Genomic DNA, 21,203 nt, shown 5'->3' on the forward strand with positions numbered 1-21,203 from the left:
TAATTCAAATTAGGAGTTTTGAAACAAAAATTCTACCACACCAGCCTTCTTTAGACTTGTTTTTCAGGACTCAAACTAAGCTGTATTGCTTTTAGGGATGAACCGAATCCACTATTTTAGATTCGGCCGAACCACTGAATCCTTCGCAAAAGATTTGGCCGAATACCGAACCGAATTCTAATTTTCACATGCAAATTGGGGATGGGAAGGAGACAAAAAGTCATGCGATTTCCCTCCCCGCCCCTAATTTGCATGTGCATATGCAAATTAGGATTCTGATTCGGTTCGGTTGAGCAGAAGGATTCCGCCGAATCCGAATCCTGCTGGAAAAGGCCAAATCCTGGCCAAATTCCGAACCGAATCCTGGATTCGGTGCATCCCTGATTGCTTTGTGATCCAAAACTTGATATAGAATCAGTTATATATAATATGGATCATTGAGACCCTCCCTAAACAGAATGGGGACCCATTTTTGGGTTCTGTTTCATGGTTTAAAAAAAAAAACCCTCAAAAGACTATAGTTAATGTGCTCAGTGTTAAATTTGCAGATTCTCTCCCTTTCATCAATCTGGGTCATTAAATAAAGATTCTAAATGTTTTCCATATGTTTTGCTTGAAAATATGAAACATTTTCTGCCTGTTTGCCTGTCACCTTTCCACAAAGGGCAAGTTCAGAACAGAATATGTGGCTGATACAATTCAAAGGACAAAGAATGATGCATCGGGTTGTGATATTTCTTGATGCCTCCAGACACATCTTTAGCTAATGATTCACATCAGACATGTAACAATAAAGCCGTTTATAAGTTAGAAAACAAAAGCAAAGATCTGATTGGTTGCTATGGGCAGGGCCGGAACTAGGGGTAGGCAGAAGAGGCAGCTGCCTAGGGCGCAACGAAAGGGGGGCGCTGGGCAGGTACCTGACTTTTGCCTACCCCTAGTCCATGTTCGCTGCTCCTCCCACTCCTCTGGCACTCGTCCCCGCCTCCCTCCCCTCAAACGCTTTACCCCGCCTCCCTCCCCTCCCCTCAGTCACTTTCCCCACCTCTCACCTATCCCCTCCGTCAGTTTCCTCTGCCTCCATCCCCTCCAGCGCTCTAACACCCTCCCCTCCGGCGTTCTGCGCATGTGTGCACACAATGTGTTCAGGAGTGCGCACATCCGCGCGAGCGAGCACGGAGGAGAGCGCGGAGGAGAGCGTGGAGGAGAGCACGGAGCACGGAGGGGGCGCGGTGGCCGCCCGGGTCGCCTAGGGCACCCGGTCGGCTTGGCCCGCCACTGGCTATGGGCAACATCAAAATCTCTCCAGATATTTATCTCCAATGTTAGTAACATGCCCATTAGTTCCCTAAGCAGGAACTAAACGGGAGCACATATTTCATAGGCACATCCATGCATTTTCAATTGGTGCTTATTGATTTTTTTCCCAATCGGAAATCATTCCTGCATGAGCTTTGGAAAGATTTTAAAGTTATTTTCCATTGCAGATGGAGACTTAGAATTGTGGAATCATTTACAATTTTAAGTTCTTTTGCACACATAAATGTACATTTATTATATTGATTACTTGTCTTTCTCTATAGGAAATTATCCACTTGTATTTACAGTATGTCGGTTTACAAAAGATTGAAATGTTTATCAGATGCCTGTTGCTGGAAATGGATACAAATAATCCCATTCCTCCAACAAAGAGCCAGGCAATAAAGCCTTGTTTATTTAATTAACAAGTGCATTGGGTGCCTACATGGAACAGATATGTACCAACATAGCCTGGTCTTAGTGTTATGATTACCACAGGGCCATTTATGATGCGTATGGGCTCAAGCACTGGAATGTTAATGGTTAAAAATGTGCACCTCTTAGTGCTCGTGCACTTTACATGTGCATCTTGTTCAGCCTCCCCAAGCAAAGTGCAGAGCGGAGCTTGCATGGAAAAAAAGGAGCAGTGTCTCCTGCTCCTATTTTTGTTATTATTAATAATATGTATTTATCAAGCACTAACGTGTTTGTTTTTGCATCATAAATAAAAGAGGTCATTTACAATGCCCCACACAGTGTGCAAAAAAACAATTCTGCAATTTGAGTGGGGCATTCACCCCTAAGAGTTCTTCCTCTTGCACCCTCTGGGGTTTTAAATTACCCCCGGGACTGCTGGTCCAGGGCCCCCCGCCCCCTACTGCGCCGCTCGAACGCCGCCATGCGCATGCGCGAGTGGGGGTCTGGCCCGGCGGGGGCCCACGAGGGTCGGGGCCCACCGGGTTTTTTCCCGGTGTCCCGCCGGGCCAGTCCGACACTGCCACTAAGTACCAATCTGCCGTTTCAGGCAGGACTAGTAATTGTGGGCTGAAAAAATTAACAGTGCAATCCACTGTGTTGAGACTGTATTTGTCTCTCTAAATACACAACAGTAGATGCGATGTTAGCCAGGAGTTAATCGGAAGCACACGCTCCTCTCATTCAGTCTCCCGAGAGTCAGCGTGCAGGTGATTGTATGCTCTTGAGAATCAGCCGTTTAACAGCGCAAATATTAGTCTTAACCCGCCAGCCCTTCCACCCTTCCGCCCATTCACCCCAAACCCAAGGAACCGTTTTCCCTGCCCAGGCGCCCTAGGCAACCTGGCGGGGCACGGTGCCGGCTCTGTGCGCGCTCGACTGCGCATGTGCAAAATTTCGCTCCAGCACGCATGCGAAAAATTTCGCTCCAGCGTGCATGCCAAAATGTGTGCGCACATACGCAGAAGAGCATTTATGCACAAGACACCAGCGGCAGTCGGGGAAAGACGGGACCGGACACGGGGTAGGCGACAGAGCAGGAACGTGCCTGGCGCCCCCTCAGCTTTGCGCCCTAGGCAAGTGCCTACTCTGCCTACCCCTAGTTCCGGCCCTGTCCCTGCCTATAATTAAAAAAGTGAAGTACCTGACGCGTGTTTCACTCGCTGTTATGCGAGCTTTGTCCAAGGCTAATTTGGCGCCAAGAACAGTGCCCATATAAATAGACCATAGCCTGTCACTCAAATTTGAATTGACCAATCTGAAGAGAAGAGGCGGAGTAACACTATACTAATTGGCTCCTATACTTGTCTAAGCTCTTCTTTATGGCATGATACAATTGTTATTGCTGGGTGCAAGGGTTCAAAACAAAGTATCAAACAATATGTATAGACAGGAAATTGACTGATTGAGAACCAAGCATAGTGGCCTGATTATAATCGCAACATTTTAAGATGATGTGAATCAGTATCAGATAGAGTTAGTGATACTAATAGAGCTATTATCCTGACATCCTGCAAATCAATATTACATATTGGGAAATAAAATTTTATTTACAGTAGAACAATCAGAAAAAGATATTCATGGTAATGCTTTCATTTAAACCATATGGGCTTAGAGCATTCATTATGAATATCAATTCACCTTCTTTTAACACCAGTATTAAAGGTTACGTTTTAATATTTTGGGGAGTCTCAGAATGATTTAGTGGGAAGGTGCTAGTTCTGGGACATACTTTTTCTCTATGATATACTAAGTGATGTTGCCTATTGCTTCAGCTGCAGGGAGCAGACAGCAACTGCTGATTTTTCAACCTGGATCTGCCAAATGCTTCAAGGGGGTAACAGTAGAAAAATAATTATCTATATTGCAAATTCTAAGACGGCAGCAGCCCCAATGCCACCCTCTCTCCTGCTCCATGCTTAAAACTGGAGTGGCGGCATTTTGCGAATATTTTCACCATAGAAAATATTGGCTACAGTGAACTGCATTTAATATATAGTACATAACAGAGCATGTTAGTGACCAAAAAGAGGTAATACATTAAACTCCAAAATATTTCTCTATACTCATGCTTTTTAAACAAATATTAAACATATTAATATATTCATATTAAAATATACATCAATAGCCCCACATGGAGCCTCCATGATAGCCTCCTCATATAATAAATATATTTTTATTTAAACAGCAGTGTAGAGAAATAGAGAGAGTTTAATGTTATCACATTGCCTCGTGGCAGGAGTGTCCCTGAACAGAATCCCTAAACTTGTAGGAAGCCTTTAAAGGAGAAAGAAATGTATAATTACTGTCAGGATGGCAAAACGTTTGTCACATACCACTGGTTATAATTGCTTACCTGATAACAGTGCGTCTGTTCACTAAAACTGCGCTGACCTGGAGTGCTATGCTGCCATCTTTTTTACTCGTGGCCTCTTGGCTTTTTCTCTATGGCCCAGTCTAGGTTTGCATATGCAGCTGAGTGAAAAGCCAAACTTCAAAAGCTGACTTTTTACTCACCTGGGGCCACAGCAAAGATCCATGAAGCAGAAAAAGATTCCCTGGAGTCTGCAGTAAGTGTATGTTATTACTGGGAAGTGCTTAAAGGAACAATAACACCAAAAAATGTAAGTGTTTTAAAGTAATGAAAATATAATGTAGTGTTGCCCTGCACTGGTAAAACTGATGTGTTTGCTTCAGAAACACTACTATAGTTCATATAAACAAGCTGCTGTGGAGCAATGGCATACCTCCCAACTGTCCCTTTTTCGGAGGGACAGTCCCTCTTTTGACAGCTCAACCTGCAGTCCCTCATTTGTACTGGAAAGTCCCTCTTTTCTCTGCACTGAACAGCCAGAAAAAGAAACAAAGTTTCTCACTTAATTGGCTTTTAGCAGAGAGCCCAGAACACCTAACAGGTGCAAATAAGATACTTTGTAACAATTTTGAGACACAAAAACACAGTTTAGATAAGGAGAAATATTTTCAAACTTTCATAACCTGCCAAATTTTGTAAACCGAACATGGTAATTAGGGGGTGTGGCCACAGAAAGGGGTGTGGTCCAAAAATTTGCTGCGCTACATGCGGAAAAATTTTTTTGTCCCTCTTTTTACTTCCAAAATGTTGGGAGGTATGCAATGGCGGAAATTGAAAAGCGGCTATATGGCACAGGTTAACGAATCGATAACAGATAACACCATTAGACAGACAGCGCTTATCTGCTATCTGATGTGTAACTTGAGCTTTTTCTCCTTTGAATAGCTGCCCCCATTGCTACACAGCAGCTTATTTATATAAACAATAGTAGTGTTTCTTAAGTAAACACAACAGTTTTACCAGTGCAGGGCAACACTGCATTATATTTTCATTACTTTAAAACACTTTTATTTTTTGACGTTACTGTTCCTGTGGCATCCTTTAATACTCTGCAGTCTTCCAGACCTTCAATTCCTTTCAAACCATATGAAATTCTGTGCGCTTCTGAATGTTGTATGTTGTTTCTTTTTAGGCAAATCAGTCCCTACTACTGATGTATAATTTGAGAATTAACAGTCTCTTATTATATATAGAAGAATATACAATGACACTATGATAATATAGCTATCTGCTTATCCACAACTTTGACCATTTCAACCTGAGTAGTTACTACAACCATGAGCATCACATTAGGTACCCAGAAATCCTGGTGCTGTTCACACAAAAGCAAATGATCAAAAGAATCAGTCCAGCAGAGGGCGTCTATCATAAAAACAACACTCGGAGGAGTGCATTTATTTACAGTTCAAAATAAACAGGTGCAGCAGTATTAGTAATTAGAAGTCCTCATGCACATCAGTCAAGTCCCTATTACACACCATCATTAAAAACATTTTAAACACTTAAAAGAAAAACAATATCTTTGAATATGCTTTTAATTTATTTAACAAATGAAGCAAATTCTGGCGCCCTCAGCCAAAAAATAATAATAATATGAATCATTTAGGTAACAGTAAGCTTCACATTCAAGACTGATCGTTATAGAGTTACACAAGTGTAAAGGACATTGTATTTCCATTTCAGCCGAATGCTTCTTTTGGTCACTTCAGTAACCTGCACAGAAGGAAGGAGAAAGTGAGGGAAGATTACTACATTTTTAATCGCTGCTGATAAAAATCAACAATCTAAATCTTTTAAAATTCAATACTAGCACTCTCAGCCAATTGCTATTTAATGGGGAAAACCACCCAAGTGCTCTTGGGAGTGCTATACAAGGTGATAAATAAGGCAATGGTCATACATCCACTGTGGAGGTTTAGGTAAGTCTAAAATAATTCTATAGTACCAGGGCCATATTTGTTTAAGGCCCTTGGGGTCTATTTAAAAATTTTAATTTTTAAAAGAAAATAAGTCCCAGCCACTATCTAAATCTGGCAGCGGAGCTGGGGGGTTGATGGGTACCTGGGTCTTTAGGAGGAATGGCGTGGAAGAAGTGATGTCACATGCACTCATGCGCAGTTTGCCAACTGAGGGGAACGCTCATAGGTCCAGTGCATGGGATAGCACCGGACCTATATACTGCCCTGTATAGAGCTATATTTTGTCATGTAATCCTTTATACAAAATACATGAGACATATGTACTGCATTACTATTAGAATAACTCAAAAGGCAACAAATATATATGAATATACCTGTTAACGGAAAATTGCTGATCTCCTTCCATTACGTGGCTGAAACGAAAAACAAATCAATCAATGGTTGATCGGTGTATTTATAATTGCCCTTAACTGAAACACATGGACACACACGATCCCTCATATGTTTATATATTAGCATTATGTTGGGTTGCAGCTTGATATATATGTACACTTTCAGGAAGCTGTCACTACAATAACTGCATGCTGCATACAAGTTTCATTAATGAAAAGCAAATGATCCTTTATTAGGGTATACAAAAAGCATTTTTTAATGCTTTTGCTTGTGGTGGGGTTTTTAATGGGCTCCACCACACAGCAACATATGTGCTGGGTCTATACCCAAGGAAATAAAGATCAATACTGATGGTAATTGTTTTGCATACTGGGTAGAGACACACAGGGAAATATACAGTAAGATCAAATAGCCATGCATTGCTGAAGGTGAAATGTATATAAACTGCACCACATTTACACTGTGAGCAAATGTGCACCAGTGCATTACCCATAGCAACCAATCTTACCTTTGGACCATCCTCTGCATAGCAAAGGAAAGCAGTTATCTGACTGGTTGTTGCAGGCTACTGCATTGGTGCAAATTTCCCCATTGTTATAAAATAGGCACCTAAGTGTGTGTGTATATACAGTTGTGTATATAATCTTCCATGGGTGATGTGAAGAAAAATGCTTATATTGTAAGTGCAGTTACACTTTTGTGTTCTTTATACAGGTATGGGATTATCTATAATGTTGGGGACCTGGGGTTCTCTGGATAAGGGATCTTTCCTTAATTTTGATCTCCATACAAGGGTTTTATCAAGGATTTATCAAGGGTCGAATTTCGAAGTGAAAAAAACTTCGAAATTGGACCATCAAATAGAATTCGAAGAATTTTAAGATCGTACAATCGTATTTTGAATCGAACAATTAGAACAATTTAATTGTACGATTTTACAAAAAAATCCTTCGACTTCTCAAAACTTAGCCAAATACTGGCTATAGGTTCTAGGAGGTCCCCATAGGCTAACATAGCAATTCGGCAGGTTTAAGGTGGCGAACTGTCGAAGTTGCAGTTTTTTAAAGAGACAGTACTTTGATTTTCGAATGGTCTAATATTCAAGGTATTTTCAATTCAAATCGAAGTCGAAGTTATATTTGGCCTATTCGATGGTCGAAATACCCAAAAATTACTTCGAAATTCAAAGTTTTTGAATTCGAATATGCACTTCGAATTCATTTCGACCCTAAGTAAATGTGCCCCTAAGATTATTTTAAACGTTAAATAAACCAAATAGGATTGTTTTGCCTCTAATAAGGATTAATTATATCTTAGTTGGGATCCAGTACAAGCTACTGTTTTATTATTATAGAGAAAAAAAACCAAATTTTAAAATCAGAATTATTTCATTAAAACGGAGTCTATGGAGACTGCCTTCCAGTCATTCGGAGCTTTCGGGACAACAGGTCTCCATATAACGAATCCCATGCTTGTAGGGATGCACCGAATCCACTATTTGGGATTCGCCCAAATCCGAATACCGAACCGAATCCTAATTTGCATATGCAAATTAGGGGCAGGAAAGGAAAAAGTGGAAAAAAGATCTTCTTTTGTGACGGAAAGTCACGTGATTTCCCTACCCTCCCCTAATTTACATATGCAAATTAGGATTCTGATTCGGTTCGGCCAGACAGAAGGATTTGTCCGAATCCTGGCCGAATCACGAACTGAATCCTGGATTCGGTGCATCCCTACATGCTTGTATAGTGTTTTGAGAGAGAAGAGTGTTTTTATCATGAGGCCATATGCAAACTTTTCCTAATCTTGTGCTCTTGCCACATGCCACTCATAAACCAATTTACCTATAACTTTAGGCATTTTCCTTCCAGCTTTAGCTCAGTTTTCTAGAGTAAAAGAGCTGAGAAGCATTCCCACCATGTGAGTGCATGGAGATACCTTTGGGTGCAGCACTAATGATAGGTTCAAAGTAGTAATTTTATAATACTGGTATGGGATCCATTATCTGGAAACCCGTTATCCAGAAAGCTCCGAATTATGGACTGGCCATAGACTCCATTATAAAGAAATAATCCAAATTTTTAAAAATGATTTGCTTTTTCTCTGTTATAATAAAACAGTATCTTGAACTTGATCCAAACTAAGATATAATTAATCCTCATTAGAAGACCAGCCTAATGGGTTTATTTAATGTTTTCATGATTTTCTAGTAGACTTAAGATATAAAGATCCAAATTATGGAAAAATCCATTATCCGTAAAACCCCAGTTCCCAAGCATTCTGGATAAAAGGTTGCATACCTGTAATACGTTAATCATTACTTCTTTACAAATTCCAAAGTCATCTGCTAAAACAGTTCACAATTTGAAACGTATTGGCACCTACTATATATGGTAGTGTTTGAAAAAAAATGTGTTTGCGGGAAGAACAATTGTCTCTTTTTTTCTATGAAATTGTTGTTTTTTTCCCCTTGAACTCAGAAATTGATAAAGTTGCCCCATAATGTATCATGGTCACGATTGTTTCCATAGTTCCCAAAAAGTGATTACAACGTTGCAGGAGAATATGGCTTACCCGGAACAGAAAGTAACCTCTGCTGAGTCCTGGTCCTTGTACTTCCTCCTGTAAATAATAAAAATAAACATTTTAGAAAACATCTGTAGAAACCTTGTAAAATGGACTACTTTCTGTTCACATATAATTGTTTATTCCAATGGGCCTGTCAAGGTCATATTGTTGCAATGCAACACTATTTCTATAAATTGGAAATGCTCAGTTGCATACACTGGAATTGGACAGAAAGAGATATTATGATATACAGTATATCATAAGATAAGATACAATTGCATGACACCACGTCCTAGTATAAGATATATTTGAAGAATACTATGTGTTTGGTCAAAGTTTAAAGTTTAAATTGTGCCTTATAATGTGTCTAAATCATAAGGAGAATTTATTATCCAATTCTTTTTCTTATAAAGAATTTAAATAAACTTGCTCAAGATGTTTTTCTCTTTATTTCTCATTTCAAGGATATTTGCACTTTTATACCATTATTAGGCTTTGGCTTACCAACTCGCATTTACACTTGCAGAGTAAGTGACCGACTGGTTAATATTTACCCAAAGCCACGGTTCATCTGTATTGTCCTCTCTGGAATGTCCGCTCAGTCTGCAACAAACTTACCTCCATTTTTTTCATCACCAATTTCTTTAGCCTACTTGTTATACAGTAACTGAAAATTCGCTTTCTACTACAGATACTTCCTCACCTGTTGCCCTGTCCTCTGGGGGTCAACACCTTACTCACACTCACAAAGCTGGAAACAGGGTGGATGGTTGGATTCCTCCTTTCCCCACTGTACAGTTCTTCCACCTGCTCCACCTCATTTGAGGTTAGGGATGCACCGAATCCAGGATTCGGCCAGGATTTGGCCTTTTTCAGCTGGATTTAGCCAAACTGAATCCGCGTCCTAATTTGCATATGCAAATTAGGGGTGGGGAGGGAAATTGTGTGACTTTTTGTCACAAAACAAGGAAGTAAAAAATGTTTTCCTTTTCCCACCAGCCGAATATTTCACAAAGATTTCGGGGGTTCGGCCAAATTCAAAATAGTGGATTTGTTGCATCCCCATTTGAGGTTCACTCTATTAGACTCTTTTCTCCTGTGTCACTTCACATAGTTGTCATATGACAACATTGCAGCTTTTCTCTCTTATTTCCTTTCCTCTGAAACCACATCCATTATACTAGGCAACATTAACATACCTGCTAACAATAAGTATGCCCCTGCTGTCTCTAAATTCCTCATTAACACCCTATTTGGCTTATTTCCCCTCTAATGACAACTCATCCGATTCTGTTACATTTACAATCTTACTAACTTACTAACGCCCTCCATGATCACAATCTCCTCACATTTCAGCTCTTACTAACTTTCTCTACCAACTCTGCAGTTCTCCAAACACACACACATACCATAACAGGCAAATACTAGATACATCACATCTCTATTCTTCCTTTGACTCTCTTCACTGTAATATCTCAGCCACCGCCTGTTGTGATCTAGCTACCTCTGTCTACTATAGTACACGCAACACTGTCATTAATGAGGTTGCTCCTGCCAAAACAGAACAAGCTTAGCTGTTTGACACTGCTGATCACCCTCTCCTCCTCCTGTCCCTCCTTTCTTTTGGCCTTTGTGACACTGCCCTGTCCTTTCATATTACCTCCAATGGAATATGATCTTCTTACTTACCACTCTCTGTTGTGGTTCTTCAACGTTGTGTCCTGGACTCCTTATTTTCTTTATACATTTCATCCCTTGGCAAACTAATCAACTCATACTCTCCTGTCCTCATCTCAACCCAGAGCTTTTAACTCAGGTTGCTTCTTGCTTGTCTGCTATATCTACTTGGATGTCCCAATATTACCTTAAATTAAAAAAACAAAAGAACTACCTAATACTACCTTAAATTAAACCTCTTTAAAACAGAAATGGTTATTTTCCCCCCATCCAGCACCCATAATGTCCCAAAAGTATTTATCACAGATAACAACTCCATTATCACCCCATCTTCCCAGGCTCGGTTCCTTGGGGCAGGGTCAGACCGGCCTGCCGTGACACCGGGAAAAAACCCGGTGGGCCCCGGCATTGGTGGGCCCAAGGTCCTCTAGTTGCATAAATTGCATTATGTGCCAGAGAAGCCTGCTGCTCTGTACCAGTGCTGTACCAGGCTCACTTGCCATCCTCCGGCCTGCAACACTCGTCACTCGCTAAGTGAGGTGCTTGCAGGAGCACTATAGCAGCCTGAAACATCCATGGTTGCCCAGCCAGACTGTACTGAGAGCAGCACAGACCCGGAAATGGATGCTGATGGCTGACTCTGGCCTGTGCTGCGTCTACACGCTGCACACATAACTCGAATCTGACATCCTGGCGTTAAGCAATGTCCCAATAGTGTGCATACAACACAGTAGAGGAGCATCTGAGCGTTCTGTGGGCTAGCAAGAGACTGCAAGTGCGAGCACAAACTACTTGTAGTTATTACAGAAAGCAGCTGCATAGAAGAGCTTTGAGTTGGCCTCCATTTGTCCACCACTGCTGCAACATCAGGTACTTTATTTAAAAAAATAAACCTGGACTGTCTCCATTTCCATCCAACACTTCTTCACACTTCAATTTTTGCCAAAGAGAAATTTTTTCACATTAAAAAAAAAAATAAAAAATGTATTTAAAAAAATCGGTTTCACTTTCAATGTCCAATCTGTTACTAGGGTGGGTGTGGATGGGGTTGATAAGCAGACAAACCGTTATTATAGGTATGGGGCCTGTTATCCAGAACGCTTGGGATTTGGAGTTTCCAGATAAAAGATATTTCCATAAATTGGATCTCAATACCTTGTCTACCAAAAAATTCATTTAAATGTTAATTAAACCCGAATGGATTGTTTTGCCTCCGATAAGGATTAATTATATCTTAGTTGGGATCAAGTACAAGGTACTGTTTTATTATTACAGAGGAAAAAAAAAAATAATTATTTGATTAAAATGGAGTCTATGAGAGATGAAATAATTTAAAAGCTATACAAAATAAATGAAGACAAATAGAAAGGTGCTAAGAATTTGCTTTTCTGAAGGGCTTGGATGACTTCTTGTTCAGGTATAGTATCTAGTGCTACAGTAATCTCTATTAGTGAAGGGACAAAACATTTTGCCAAGTTTCGCTGCAAAAATGACACCCATAGACTCCATTAGGTGAAAAAAATTGTCTCACACAAAAAAGATTTGTTGTGCGTAAAAAATGCATTTCGACAAATTTTTGCCATTTCTCGAATTTTCTCAAAAACTGGTCAGATTCACCCATCACTAGTCTCTATAGTTAATATATAGGCATGTATGTAAGTTGTTTAGCTTGTATCTATGTACTGTATATGCACCAGGGTATCATTTGGAATAGGATGAGCTTGATGGAACTTGGCCTTTACTCATCTCGAATGAACTATGTAATAGAGTAAAGCAAACTGCAGCTGCCCACATTGTGTGTACTGCCTACACACACTTATATTCTGGTTATCCTTGATTCTGCCCTGTTCTACACTCCTTATATTCAGTGAGTCACTCACCATTCACTCGCTATTCACTAAATCATGCCACTAAGAAATATTCCCAAAATACAATCAATACATCACACAAGATGCCAAAATTCTGTACTACTGTAACTCTCTATTAACTGCAATGTGAGTACAGCTGTTATCTGTACAAATTAAGGAGGAATAGGATTAATAATACTCATGGGTGATCTGGGGCTGTGTGCCTTTCCAATGCCACCCCCAGTGCTTCCTTTTTTAGTTTCGGATCGGGTCGAGGGGGGACTAGTGCGGATAGTGTAATTGTGCTTTCTGCATTGGAATTTCAGGTCTTAAAGTCACCAGAAATGGCTTTTTGTCACCCTTGCTGTCCCACATATATAATCATTAGATTAAAAACCCCAGTCCTGATCATCACAACCAGAGAACAGTTACATTTTAGATTTTATAGAGGCAGAACAGAAAGGCACAGAATTCAAAATATTTTGAATAAACGAAACTCCAGAGCAGGTGTTAAAGGAAAACTATACCCCCCAAACAATGTAGGTCTCTACAAAAAGATATTGCATAAACCAGCTCACATGTAAAACCCTGCTGCATGTAAATAAAGTATTTTCATGATAATATACTTTTTTAGCATTATGTGCCATTGGGTAATCATTAATAGAAAACTGCAATTTAAAAAAATAACGGCCGCCCCCTGGGATTGTAGGATTCAAGGTACATAGAAACAAATCATACAGGTCACATTAAATTTTAGCCAATTAACAGACAGTGTTCTTTCTTTTGCTTTGACATTTCTTCCTGTTACAGTTAGAGCTGTAGTATTGATGGTCAGGTGATCTCTGAGGCAGCACACAGACCATCATGAAATGGTGGTTCAAGGCAAGAGATCTAAAAGAGCAATGCTTACTATATATATATATATATATATATATATATATATATATATATATATATATATTTCTTGGATGAGTATCCGCACTCCAAGGCAATGGATAAGTAGGGGTGCACGGTAATATTAACATACAGCAAAAGCCATTTGCATTATATCAAGCAACCAGGGAAAACTGCTATCCGATCATGTCAAAAAACAACTCAAATTCACTTGCCCATTCATGCCATTCGGAGATATACAGTTTAGCTCATAAATCCAAAATGCTTCTCGCTTTAGAAGCATTTTTTCAGTGTCCCCACCCCTAGGGTGCGCTTTAACATGCTCTATTGGCATGCACCTGAAGGAGGAGGCATCATGCCTAGCATAGAGTTTTCCCTGGTTGCTTGATATAATGCAAATGGAAACTTTATAAATAAGATTATTGCAGTTGGAAACTTTTCAGTGGATACAAAAATGATGCCTAGATTCTTATGTGGTTGTTACAGTAATGTTTTTAATTGTTACAAATTTATCTTTCTCTTTTTAGGATTTATGACTAATGGACACTTTGGACACTGTAACACGAACTCTAATAGAATGCACTGATGACACCTTGTGGAAACACTAAGGTTTAATGTTATTTTTATATGTTGATAAAAAATTCACACTGACACGAAAAGATTTAAACAGTAAGATTTTATATATTTTTATATATATTTACATATTTATATGAAACACAGGATTAAAGTGTAAATTACACATATATGTTTTAAAAGATGATGTTTTGCACATATACAAATGATTTTAAATGCTATCACTGATTCAAATTTTAATCAATTAACCAATTAAGAGACACCAGGGTATGGATTGGCTTGTTGTGAAGCACTAGGGTATTTAAGATTTTGATTGTTAGCACTGTGGATCTTCCTTGAAAAAGATCCCTATTGGGATCGAAACGTTGGAATAAGATACCATGTCACAATAAAAGATTGTTGATTTTCACCAAAAGGGAGTGCTGGTCTGGAAACTTTTGCTATATATATATATATATATATATATATATATATATATATATATCTATATATATATATATATATATATCTATATATATATATATATATATATAAATAATAAGCTTGGACATGGTGCACACCGACAAACAAAAAACAATGCCTGTGTGCTGGTTAAAGACAACAATAGTAATAATCAAAAAGAAAACCGCACCAAACAGGTCTTTATATGAAAAAAACAAAAAGGTTTTATGTGATCAACGTTTCGGCTCAACAGCTGGAGCCGTCTTCAGGAACTAAAAAGTGATGCACCATGCACCAATAAAGACACTTTGAAATTCATCGTATGATCAATGCCGTGAGTGCTTTCTTTGATCTTCTTATATATATATATGTATATATATATATATATATATATATATATATATATATATATATATATATATATATATATGCGTTTTTGGTAACATTCTTTAATATGCTACTTAATTTGATATAAATCTGTTGCTTTAGTCTTCATTTTGGGGGTATAGTTTTCCTTTAATGCTAAGGGGCAGATTTATCAAAGGTGGAGGTGAATTTTCGAATGAAAAAAATTAGAATTTCGAGCTGTGTTTTGTGTACTTCAACCAGGCCCGGACCAGCAATCTGTGGGTTCTGGCAAATGCCAGAGGGGCTACTATAAGGTGCCATAGAAAGTCAGTATTTAGTGGGCTGGTGGGGGCTGTTTGGGCCTCTTTGTGGGCTGATTGGGCCTCTGTGTACCTGAAATGTCAGGGACTATTCAAATTCTCAGTCCGGACCTGATTTCGACTAGGGAATAGTCCAAATTCTTTTCAAAAATTAGAATATCAAAATTGTACTGTCTGTACTGTCTCTTTAAAAATTCGACTTCAACCATTCACCATCTAAAACCTGTTGAATTGCTGTTTTAGCCTATGGGGGATCTCCTAGGATCTATTTGGAGTCAATTGGTGGACTATGAAAAATGTACGTTTTTTTTTGGGAAAAACTTGGAATCAAATTCGATCGAATGCGCTATTCCTTAGATTCGTATGATTTGAATTCAGCCGAATACAGACCCATTCGATCGAAAACTGACCTATTCAACCAAGCAAAACTTCAACTTAATTTCGGTTGGTCTTTTTGAATTTGATCTTCGAAGTTTTTACAAAACCCTTGATGAATATGCCCATTAACCTTTGCTTAGCGAAAATGTGCAATGTTATATTCACCAGCGACTGATTTTACATTGCGAGCAGTGATAAACATTCGCAAAGAAGCCATTTTAAATAACGCCTGCGACTTTTAATTACATTCCCCCTCCACCATGGCTTTCAAATCCCTACCACAACATGCCAAATAGAAAATCCAAAGCTTGCAAATTTTGGGAGAAAATCTTCTCCCAAAAATCGACCAGGAAAACTGTAACCCTAACGACTATTCCATGCACATACAAGTGTGTGACCCCTGTATCTGCACACGTCTTGTGTATGTGCTTGCTATGTGGAAGCAAATGCCTTTTCCAAGGAAAGTTACTTGGGGGAGGAAGTGCTACCTAGAGGAAAGAGCTCTTGGAAAGGGGCATATTGCAAGGAGCTGTACGTTGCATTTATCTGATCCAGAGTCAAACTGTGGGACTGTTATATCCAAAGGATTGCGCTAGTTAATCTAGTATGCTAGCGAGTTAGAATAATCCCTATTTGTCCCGAAGCCTGTTGCATTTTTTTTCTTTTTATATAAAGTTTTTTATTGCTGCAAATCTCTGTGCATTTTATTTCCTAGTGGGACCCCCTGAGGTGTACTGCCAGCAAGTAAAAGCACGAGGTCTGTGAGAGTGTATCCTATCCTAAGTCACTGTACCAGGAAAGGGTTACACAAACACACACACATATTATATGTATACATCTATTGTGAACTGCCTTTTCTATAGCACTGTAGATGTATAAATAACATACACATGAGGCAGATAACATGAAGAAACAAACCATGTCACTGCTAGGCGGATATGAAGCAATGGTGCCTAATTTATAAGCAGTTTGAATATATATTCCTGAAAAAATGTCTTATTCCCAAAATTGTGGGGGAGTGGCATACAATGATCCTGCAGTGGACATTTGCAGTAATTAATTGCTGACTGAAACAAGACTAGGACAATGTGTAAATCATAGTAACGTACTTCAGCTTTGAACCTCTTTATCCTCCTGTCATGAAGCTGAGGAACAAGTCGCAGCAAAGGATACAGGACAGACGACTGACAGGACATGAAGACAGACACATGATCAACAATGAACTCCTGGGCTCTGAGGAGCACACAGTCATTTCTACAGTTACGGAATATGCCAAAACACAAAAAAAAAAAAAACGGCTTTACATGAGATCATACTGTCCTTATAGACACATACAATATCTAAAAAGATATCGTTTTTTTTGGAGGTAGCAGAGTTAATGTGCAACAGCTGCTGTATGAGTAGTTTAATGATGCGTGAAAATGATAAAGCAATATTTCCCAAAGTTTATTACACACTTTCATGTTCATCTCTATATCCCAGAATAATAAAGATCAGGGAAGAATATATTTATTTAATGCTCTTTTCTCTACTATGGCCGCAAAGTAGATACCCATTGACTCTTCCATTAGTATTCACAATATTAGCCCTTTAGAGTTTGATGTATTTATTTTATACCATTTCTCTGGTATCTGCTTTCTTAATTACTGTACTTTTTCGAGACTATTCTGCTCCTGGGCAATACTCATGGGGCAAATTCACTAACCTTTGAAAATTTGCGAGCGCTGGCTTTGCGCACATCGCAACATTTCGCCAGGCGTAAATTCGTCTGGACAACGCTAATTCACGAAGATCCGAAGTTGCGCACAGGGTACCGAATGCTGGCGAAATTATGTCAGCGAAATTACGCGCAGCATTTCGAAGTTATTCGAACGTTTGCTAATTAGCATACGGCGTGCAGTTAAAGTACAATGGCCCTATATGCTGCAGCAAATACATTTCACTGCACAAGGCCAGGGAACCTTAACAAAACAAAAGTTGTTGTAATGCCCTACACATGTGTCCACAGTATAGTTTATGTGCCATATGTTAGCAAATGTAGGGGGGAAGGAGGGTACCCCAAAAAAAAATTATGATCTTTTTCAATCTATCAAACTTTAAATAGGAAAAAACGCCATCGTTTTTTGGGACTTAGAAAAATTCTCAACTTTTTTTTGAGGATCTCCTATCTACTCTATTGCACTTCGCCTGGTCTAAGGTGGTGAAGGCAAGTCTGGTGATAGAGGTAACGGTCAGTAAAATCAAAAACGTAGTGAATTTGCGTTGTACTGCTCTTTCGCCAGACCGAAAAATCACCTGGCGTTATAGTTCGATAGTTGCGCCAGAGTCTCCTTGGCGAAATTACTGTTAGTAAATTGGCAAAGTGCCAAAATGATGTCGTTAGCCACTTCGCCCTTTAGTAAATTAAAAAAAAGTACAAAACATTTATTAGGACATATTAAGACATGGCTTGAGTAAGTGCCCAAACAGGATGTCTTAATATGTCCTAATAAACTTTTTGTACTTTTTTTGTTATCGCTTAATTGATTTTTGGAGGAACTCGCATTTTTGCTCTCTTTAATACATTAAGGAGCAAATTTACTAAGGGTCGAATATCGAGGGTTAATTAACCCTCGATATTCGACCATCGAAGTAAAATCCTTCGACTTCGAATATCGGAGTCAAAGGATTTACCGCAAATCCATCGACCAAACGATTTTTCTTCGATCAAAAATAGCTTAGAAAACTTATGGGGAAGGTCCCCATAGGCTAACATTGTAGCTCGGTAGGTTTAAAGTGGCGAAGTAGGTAGTCAAAGTTTTTTTTAAAGAGACAGTACTTCGACTATCAAATGGTCGAATAGTCGAACGATTTTAACTTCGAGTCAAAGTCGTAGTCGAAGGTCGAAGTAGCCTATTCGTTGGTCGAAGTACCCCCAAAAAAACTTTGAAGTTTTTTATATTCGAATCCTTCACTCAAGCTCAGTAAATGTGCCCCATAGTCTACTAGAAAATCATGTAAATGTTAAATAAACCTAATAGGATGGGTTTGCTTCCAATAAGGACTAATTATATCTTAGTTTGGATCAAGTACAATGTACTGTTTTATTATTAAAGCGAAAAAGAAAATTATTTTTTAAAATTTGTATTATTCGATTATAATGGAGTCTATGGGTGACAGCCTCTGAGCTTTTTCGGAGCCTTTCATAGTAATTCGGAGCTTTCCTAAGGGGTTTCACGGATAATGGATTCTGTTAGAATGAATAACTGGCCTTGGGATGGGATAACCCTAAATTACCACAAGACCCCACATATAGTAGGACTTGTTTATTCAAATCTGTAGTATTTAATAATTTTAATAACAAGCCAATACATATTTTGCAAAATTCTTGTTCTTGCTTCCCAGTGATTGTTTAAAATATGTGCTCTGTGAAAGTAATGAGAAACCAAATATATGGAGAAACCCTGGCTCTAGATCAGTTACCAAAATATATTGTATGTAAAATTGTAGTTACTAGCGAGTACCTAACATTCTTTTTAGGTTCAATATTTGTTTGTGATTCAAAAGTATCAGTATGAAATACAGAAATCCAAGTGCAGCCTGTGTATAATTAATCTGATCACAGTGCATGTTATCATGGCACTCTCTTGCCCTCTCAGAGAAATGTATGTAAATGTACGCATAAGCAAGATACTATTAGATACAGAGCACAAACATGCAGCATCAAGGTTTGTAAACAGTTACCTGACAGGGCTACAGGTTGTAACATAATTAGCACAATATTATTCATGATCTGGTTCAAATTAGCCAAACACAGGTCCCTTCTAATGCCACAATATGAACCTCAGAAGACAATTGAGACAATCTGGTTTTCCTGATGTCACCAAACTATAAAGACATGACTAAACAAGTAATCCCTCATTGTGCCATTATCACAAGTATAACGTCACTCTCACTTTACCACTCAAAAATCAAGTTAGCACCACAAATATATTACTAAAACAGTTCATTATAGATTCAAAAATATTAAAAATGCAATCTGCAGGCCACATTGGGGCCCTGTACTTATTGTACTTATCGCCTGCCCTATGGTACCTACCTTGTACCACACTTGCATTGCCAGACCCCAGACAGAAATCCTTTCTGCATGAACAATAAGGAGTCTGATCTTGCACACCTTATTGCTCTTGTAATTTTCTCTCTTCTTTTACCTAGTGTCAGATATTGTGTTTCTCCACAAGCCAAGAATCCACTCCGTCACTGCTGCTCCCCTGCTCCATTTGCCTTCACCCAAATACATTTTCCTGAACTTAGAGCAGTGGAATGCAGCAGGATGGAGAAAATGCCAGAGGATGAGGCTATGCCCTGGCTAGTAGCCTGTGGTGGTACGGTTAGGCTTGTGCAGAAACCGGTGCCATGGACCACCATGGGGTGCAATGAGAATAATACATTACTGTGAATTGGGCCGCATTTTGGTGGTTAATAATACTGTGACCTCTGGTCCCTTAATATTTTTTCTACAAGAATCTGTTTGCAGTCTGGTTATTTGTTTATTAGGTATGATTGAGCTGATTAGGCAAGTTGTACTACAGGAGTAACAGAAAGGGAACATAGAACATTTAGGTCTCAATACATTGCCTCGGCTCGGGTGCAGGCAGACGCAGCAGATTGCGACACAAAATGCAAAGTCTCACCTTTTGGCTGCAAAATCTGCTGCATCTGTCTACACCTGAGCTGAGGCAATGTATTGAGAAGCGGATAAGCGGATTCTCTGCCTGTGTTTCTCCGCAAACCAAGAACCACATTGTCTGCCACTAGCATAAGTCTATGCACTACTGCAAATGACTCTGTACTCAGTGATCACCCCTGCAGTGTGAGTATTATAAATGTCTCATCTGTTTCACCTAATCTTCAGTCAGGATAGGAAACCGATCCAGTAAATTGGTCTCTATTTGAGTTTAATAGTGCAACATGGTATTTTGCTTTGCTCCCTATACTCGTCCAACAATAAATAGTCAAACCGAGTTTCAAATTGAAACACCAACATTTTCAAGTGAGATAAACTAAAAAAAATTGCTGCTAATGGTCTGACAGAGTCGTCTTTTTGTCTAACCCAGTCGAATTTACTTCAAATGTAACTGCTCATTACCTTTCCTTGCATCATTACTAATTGAGCATCTTATCCCAAAAGGACTTTTACATTATTTTTTGCATATAAAATTAAAACCAGTACTTTATAAGTCACTACTAAGAATTATGAAAAACGTTTAAGTGGTCAAAATATGAAGACGTACAGTAATACACTAATTCTTAGTAAAGCAGATAGGACTAACCTTAGTTAGGAAAGCCTGAGTTCTAGTGTGGCTATTTCAGTTTGGTTCCCTAAGAAACAGCAACTTACCCTCAGTGCAACTTACCATTGCACTACAATTATCCCTCAGTGCAACTTACCGTGATGCCTGAGTTGCCTGATTCATGACTCTTAAAAATTCGATTTTACCTTTGAACCAGTCCATGGATAAGGGCTATCTTGACAATGTATGTGCTATCTACAGTACTCTACTTACCCTTTTGCTCTCTTCTTTTTCATCTGAACCCTGCAAAGAATAGTCAAAAACTATTTTATTAACTGAGATAGAACTTGTGCATCAAAATGTAATACCCAGACCTTTGTATAAGTGAAAAATACAAGAAGTCATCTGCACTCAACACAGTGTAG

The 21,203-nt window shown here is 38.9% G+C and overlaps 1 protein-coding gene across 1 annotated transcript in view; it reads right to left on the reverse strand.

Annotated features, from left to right (window-relative positions):
* Positions 1-5,510: 5,510 nt before the first annotated feature.
* nmu.S (neuromedin U S homeolog) overlaps positions 5,511-21,203 on the reverse strand; it is a 36,555-nt gene continuing 20,862 nt past the window's right edge. The window contains exons 5-8 of the mRNA XM_018242695.2: positions 21,052-21,081; positions 9,034-9,081; positions 6,441-6,479; positions 5,511-5,860 (exon numbers count right to left, since the gene is read on the reverse strand). Coding sequence (XP_018098184.1) covers positions 6,444-6,479; positions 9,034-9,081; positions 21,052-21,081 — 114 coding nt within the window. The 3' untranslated portion in view covers positions 5,511-5,860; positions 6,441-6,443. The remainder of the gene's footprint in view (positions 5,861-6,440; positions 6,480-9,033; positions 9,082-21,051; positions 21,082-21,203) is intronic.

Source organism: Xenopus laevis, chromosome 1S (genome assembly GCF_017654675.1).
Source record: "Xenopus laevis strain J_2021 chromosome 1S, Xenopus_laevis_v10.1, whole genome shotgun sequence".
NCBI classification, from domain to species: Eukaryota; Metazoa; Chordata; class Amphibia; order Anura; family Pipidae; genus Xenopus; species Xenopus laevis.